This window comes from Mchenga conophoros, linkage group LG8 (genome assembly GCF_057382185.1).
Source record: "Mchenga conophoros isolate Kocher_MC1m ecotype Shallow Benthic linkage group LG8, M_conophoros_male_GT1.1, whole genome shotgun sequence".
Classification (NCBI taxonomy): Eukaryota; Metazoa; Chordata; class Actinopteri; order Cichliformes; family Cichlidae; genus Mchenga; species Mchenga conophoros.
This window is the reverse complement of record NC_140533.1, coordinates 2,694,564-2,701,058: the sequence shown is the minus strand read 5'-3', so window position 1 is coordinate 2,701,058 and position 6,495 is coordinate 2,694,564. Positions and strand designations below refer to the sequence as shown.

Sequence of the window (6,495 nt, the reverse complement as noted above, 5' to 3'; positions counted from 1 at the left end):
AACCCAAATCCATGGTAGTTGTGGAGAGCTCACGCTCTTCAGAACTGGCACTTAACTTTGAATGCCCTGCTTTCAACATGGACACAAACACTGATAGCCCACTTCTGAGATTTCTTCGGAATCGTGGTGTACCTGAGGACTGTCTCTTACGAATGCTACAAGAACACGTAAGCGCTCTCTTGAGGGGGAAACTTGTAAAACTCGCTTTTTACGAAGTTACAGCGTCTAAAAATGTGACATATTGCTAAGTTAGCAACCACAGCGGTTTTCGCTTCTCTCGCTTTGACTGCGTAAGGACGTAACGGTAGGCTGCATTGGTGTGGATCTATATGGAATGGAGAATGTAAAACAAATTAACCCGCTGTATAAAACTGGGTCGTTGTATGACCACATGTTACTACTTAACCCGTATGCAGATTCCAGGTTTCTTAAATATATCGCTATATTATGTGATGCACAATGTTTCCTTGTTTATCTAAAAACAAATGAATTAAACTTTGTTTATATTGATATTTGGCTTCAATTAAAAAAAAACAGTGAGTTCAACCCTTTGTGCTCTGTGCAACTGAAAGATACGTGAATACTAATTTACTTTTTCAAAGGTGGGCGTTGTATATACTGTAATATTTCTATTAATAACATGTTAGAGAATCTCATTAATGTTGCTGGCATAGAGAGAGGAAAAGAATAAATGCTAAATATTGATGGCTGCCACTAAAATAATAACAGACAATTATCAAAACACATGTTAAATGTACATACATTTTTTAGTGAGGTACCTCATGTGGTGTGGCAGCAGGTATACCTTGTACTTCTGTATAGTAATAAATATCTCTGTTATTACAGATTGATGTCACAGTGATTGATTTCATGGATGACAAGACCCTGTCTGGTTACATCCCAACATATGGTGACCGGATAGCTGCCAGACGGTTCTGCTTGGAAAACAGTGGTGCAAGTACTAAGGAATCAAGAAAAAACTCATTGCTCGAAAAATTAAAGGAAAAGATGGGAATCAATGAAAATGAGAAGAAACCTGATCATGAGGAGGCATTTGTTTCTAAGAGAAAAAGAACATATGCAAAAAACAACAAATGGGCTGAGAAAAAGACTCGAAAAATTGAGTTAGGGTGGATCCATGAAGGTAAGCAAGTGAGAAAGCGCAGAGGAGGAGGAACAAGGACCTTTGATGTGCCCAAAGACTCCAAAAAAGCTGACATATTACAGTATGCTAAAGATCTTTTCTTTCCAAGTGGAAAAAGCAAATTTGGAAGATGGGAGGTGTTCAGTCATGACATATTAGACTATCAGGAAGAGGCCGTATTTGATGAAGATGTCACAGTTGGAGAACTCTATTCAGCACTTAAAATGGGAATGTTGAGATTTTACTTGTGCACAAGAAGATTTTCCAATGATGAAAATGGAGATGAAGAAGCTTCTCACACTGTTGTGATCTCATCATCAGAATCTAGGAATGCTGATGAAGATGTATTATTAGACACATCTGAGGTAATGATTGGACCCTACCTTGGAGAGCCTCTGCCTTGTCAACTTGATGACACTGTAATAGATGAACCATTCCTGCAGTTTGAGGAAGATGATCTGGTCATCACATCCATTACACTTCCTCCAACAAACACAGCAGTCAGTAGTCCAGATACATCTATAAGCAATGAAGCAATAAGCTCTGCAGGATCATATGATGTTGTCTGTGTTACCACCAAACTTCACAGGGTTACTATTCTGGAGGAGATGATCAGCCAGTTCAAAGATCCAGCACTCCTCATACACCCTCTAAAATACACCTACATTGATGAAAAAGGAGCTGATGCAGACGGTGTATCAAGAGATGTGTATGCTGCATTTTGGTCAGAGTTTGTGGACAACACAGCTGAAGGAGAGGAGTTCAGAGTGCCATCACTGTCTCCTAAATGGCAAGAAGAAGAGTGGAAATCCATGGGTAGAATTTTACTGAAGGGATTTCAAGACCATGGATATTTCCCTTGTCGCCTTGCTCCTGTTTTCACAGTGGCACTCATCTTTGGTGAAAATCAAGTATCAGATGATCTGCTGTTTGAAAGTCTTCTCTTTTACCTAAGTCAATCAGATAGGGATCTGATAACAAGGGCACTAAAAGAAGATCTTTCAGATGAAGACAGGGATGAAGTGCTGGATCTCATGGATCGCTTGGATGTATCAGTGCTTCCAACCAAAGAGAACTTAAAAGGCCTTCTTCTGAAAGTCGCACACAAACAATTAATCCAAAAACCAGCATATGCCGCAGAGAAAATGTCCTTAGTTGCAAGCTACTTCCTAAAAGAAGCTTTTCAAAGCCCACAAGATGTCCTACAAATGTATGAGGATAAAAAGCCAAAAACGAGAAAGCTTTTGAAGTTGCTTACTGCCTCTCCCACCACTCAAGCAGAGAAGCAGAGCTTCAGATTTCTGCACCAGTACATCAGAGGACTTGACGATACAGGGCTCAGAAGGATGTTCAGGTTTCTTACTGGGTCAGATGTCATCTGTGTTGACAAGGTTGAGGTACTGTTCACGCCTGTGGATGGACTGGCACGACGACCTGTGGCACACACATGCGGCCCTCTTCTGGAACTACCATGGACATACACGTCCTACCCAGAACTACGAAATGAACTGGACAATGTTTTGGCTGCTAAAAGCTCTTATGAGTTCAGCATAGCTTGATTAAAGTCCATCATGTTTAAACCAAAGAATGAAAGGTTTGCACTAACAATGACTGGCTATGAAGCTCTAAAGTTTGTTAAACCCACAAACAGGGAACACATCATTGTATAAAAAAAGAAAGAGCTTAAATTTCAGGGAAGTGTTTTATTTCATATTTGAATTTATTTTCAAAAATTGTGGATAACATCAATTTGTTTCCACCATGAAAAATGTAAATTTCAGTTTAAATTTTCATACTTAAAAGTTTTACTAGTTTAAATGTTAACTAATTATGTTTAATAAGTTCATATGGTTAGCAGCAAGAGGTGAACTATGCTTATTATTAGTTCTTATCATGTGTCAAGGTCCTTTTCCACAGGTCTGTGGTGCAGTTTTGTAGGATACAAAATGTCTGCTATAGAGGGGATGTTTTGTTTAGTAATAATTCAATTCAATTATTTTCAAGTATATTTTTTTTACCTTTCCACCAGTCATTTGTTTAGAACATATTTTAAGGGAATAACTTTGGAAGGCAATGTGTTTGATGCAATAGTTGACTGGAATAAAAGACAGAAAATTGGCACATAAGTTAAGTTTTGTAGTGTTTATCAAGAGTCCGTGTTTTCTTCTCCTTGAACACAAATAAAAGGGAGGTTAACATCTAACAGTGTCTGTTAATTATTAAATAATGCAGAATTTTTACATTTACCAGTTTACAAGAAACTGTTCGTGGATGAATAGCAGTTGCACAATGTGTTCAGTAAAATTGAAAACAATATTTCATGAATGATAATGTATAGGATCAGCAGTTTAAAAAATGTTTTTTGACAGTCTTAAAACAGAAATCAGATATAATAGAAATTCCGTTAAAAAATAATTGGAAATGCCAAAAGGTTGGAGTACGCAGATTTGGTTAAATATATTTAGACATGCTTGCTTGCTACTATCTTCAACCGAAAATCCAAACAAAATAATAATGAATGTCTTTTCTATTGTTTATTGCACAAATAAAACATTGTACCCAAAAATATATGCGTAAAAATTCCCAAAGCCCAATTATATTTAGGTTTATAAGTCCTTCAGTATATAGGCTCTCAGGAAGAGATACAGTTCAATGGATTCATCTGCTGTGCTTGGTGGAAGTAAGAAGTTCTCTGACATTATAAGGCAACACAAGCTGAAAACGGTTTCATCATAGGTATAAGGTCCTCTCTGTTGACATTCTTGCTTACAAGCATCCACTGCCTCCCGAGAAACCTCTTTCAGATGATCCTGTCCTCCAAAGAGATGAGGGATGGTGTACATGAGAATTGGACGTCCACTTGGAGCAACTGCATTTCTGCTTCTGCGTATTATGTGGGTGTTCCACATATGTGCAACTTGCTGCAGCTCTTCCTATTAAATATTAAAAATTAAAAAATCTCATATCAGTAAAAGAACACATTTCTCTTGGCTCAACATGTTACCCAAAACGGCGCTGGCACGGCTGGCAACCTTAACCCAATTTCCCTCGGGATGAATAAAGTATGATCAATCAATCAATCAATCAATCAATCAATCAATCAAAAGCACCACACAGTGACAGTCGGAAAAACAGAGTTCATCAAAAATACTCAACAACAAGAATAACAGTGGTAGACACGTGATACTTTGGAAAATTTTAAGTAATTTTCACATCCAATGGAGTGAAGCGAGCATGGGAGTTATGTGTTCTCTTTTACGAGTTCTGGTTAAAAGTCATGTAGCAGCATTTTGGACCAGATTAGAGGGTAAAAGTAGTTGACATCCAGTGTGTGTGTACTTCTGTGATTGGATGGTTTGTGCCCATGGAGAATGTAAACATGGACCCCTAGATCTTATCTGAAGCTTTTAGTGCTTGGTCAGAATCACTAACCAAATGTTCACAGAATGTCATATGATTTCATAAAAAGTTATGATTATATTGTGATAGACAAAATCAGAATCATGAAGAGAATGAGTATTGAGATCATGTTGGAATCATACAGTCAAGATATTGACAAGAGATTCAGCTAATGATAAATCCTGTTGAAATAAAACATGTAAACTAAATTAGACATGAAGGATAATGTGTTAATATTCAATTGAATATTCATATGTGATAGAGTTAATGATAGCTCAAGGTAAAGTACAAAATGGGAAAAAAGAAATTTTTATTTAATAATTGTAATGTTTGAATTTAAATCATATATATCAAAGGTCAGAGAGAGAGAATCAATAGAGTATGACTTAAAATAAGGCGGTGTTGGGGAATACATGTACTGGCGTTACGTATTTAAAATAATATTATGAGTAACTGTATTCCATTACAGATACCGCTTAAATAGGTGATAATTAGAATACAGTTACTTTGTTATAATAAATTCAATTCAATTTTATTTATACAGTGCCAAATCACAACAGTCACCTCAAGGCACTTCATAGCGAAAGGGCTTGCTCATATGACCCCCTATGAGCAAGCCCTTTGGCAACAGTTGGAAGGAATGACTCCCTTTCACCCAGAAGAAATACATGGATTATATGGCAGTGTTTTCCTGTTTCATATGGAATACTGGTAATTCTTCGCATTGCCGGAAACCTAAACAGAACACTCAATAAGCTCTGACCATGCAATGCAAACTCTGTTTGCAAGCAACCAAGTCCAAAACAAAAGGTCCCTCAAAGGCACTGGAACTCAGGAAATAGTTAAAAAAAAAAAAAAAAAAACAATTCAGGAGGCCGACCCGGAGGTCGATGGCACAAGAGTCCCTCACAAAGAAGTTCCGGAAGCCGCCCATGTGGATTGTAGGGGCGTCGTGAAAACAGTTCAGGCGGCCAACCACGCCAGCGAAGAAGTCCAGTCAGCGGCCTGGATAAAGCGGCAGCGTGGCTACCGCAGGACCAGAAGAGGCAGGACCAGGCGTTGACAGCACTGCAGGCGACGCCGTGGAAGCCGCAGGTGGTGACACTGCAGGCGACAGCGAAGGCTGGACGGGCCGCTCAGACCCTCCAGCGGAGGCTGAAGGCGGCTGAACGGGCCCCTTCGACCCTCCAGCAGAGGCAGACGGCTGAAACAGTTCTCTTGAACTGCCAGCGGAGACAGACATGGGAGTGGCATGGGAGCCGCGGAGTGCTGGATTGGCTCACTCGAGCCTCCAGCAGGAGCAGAAGCTGGGCCAGTAGATATTGGGACCCCTGGCTGAGTGTGTAGCTGACCAGGTGGTGGAGTGACAAACAGAATTGGTGGGTGAGCTAACAACCGGATGTTTAACTGAGTTGCTGGCTCCGCTGCTGGTACCTGAGCTACAGGGAGCAGAGCAGGAGACTGAGCTGATAACCAAAGTGATGGTTGAGGTGAGAGTGGAGCAGATGGTGGAGTAGATGACTGAGCTAGGGGCTGTGTTAATGGTTAAGCTGCACACTGGGGAGATGGCTGAGCTAAGGGCGACTGAGCAGGAAACTGAACTAGTGGGGACTGAGTAGGGGCAAGTTAGCAGGAGGCCACGCTTCAGGGGATGGAACAGGAGACTGAACTGGAGCCTGAGCAGGTGACTGCAGTGACAATTGTGGTAGTGGAGCTGGTGGTTGGGAAGAAGGCTGAACTGTAACCTCAGTAGGTGACTGAGCTGATGGCTGCCGGGCAGCGGACTGAGCTGATGGCTGCCGGGCAGCGGACTGAGCTACAGGCTGAACTAACAGCAAAGCTAATGACTGAGCAAACTAAGCTGCGAGGGTTTTTAGAAGGGTGGCTGAGTCCTCCTTGCCTGGGCCACCCATGCCAAACAGTTCAAAACAGAGGCTTGCTCTCAAGTCCAT

The 6,495-nt window shown here is 40.6% G+C and overlaps 1 protein-coding gene across 1 annotated transcript; it reads left to right on the top strand.

Annotated features, from left to right (window-relative positions):
• Positions 1–3,342, top strand: LOC146567907 (uncharacterized). Its single transcript, XM_085283603.1, has 2 exons — positions 1–167; positions 847–3,342. Exons 1-2 carry the CDS (start codon positions 12–14, stop codon positions 2,701–2,703), a joined length of 2,013 nt encoding a protein of 670 aa, XP_085139729.1. The 5' UTR covers positions 1–11; the 3' UTR covers positions 2,704–3,342.
• Positions 3,343–6,495: the final 3,153 nt, after the last annotated feature.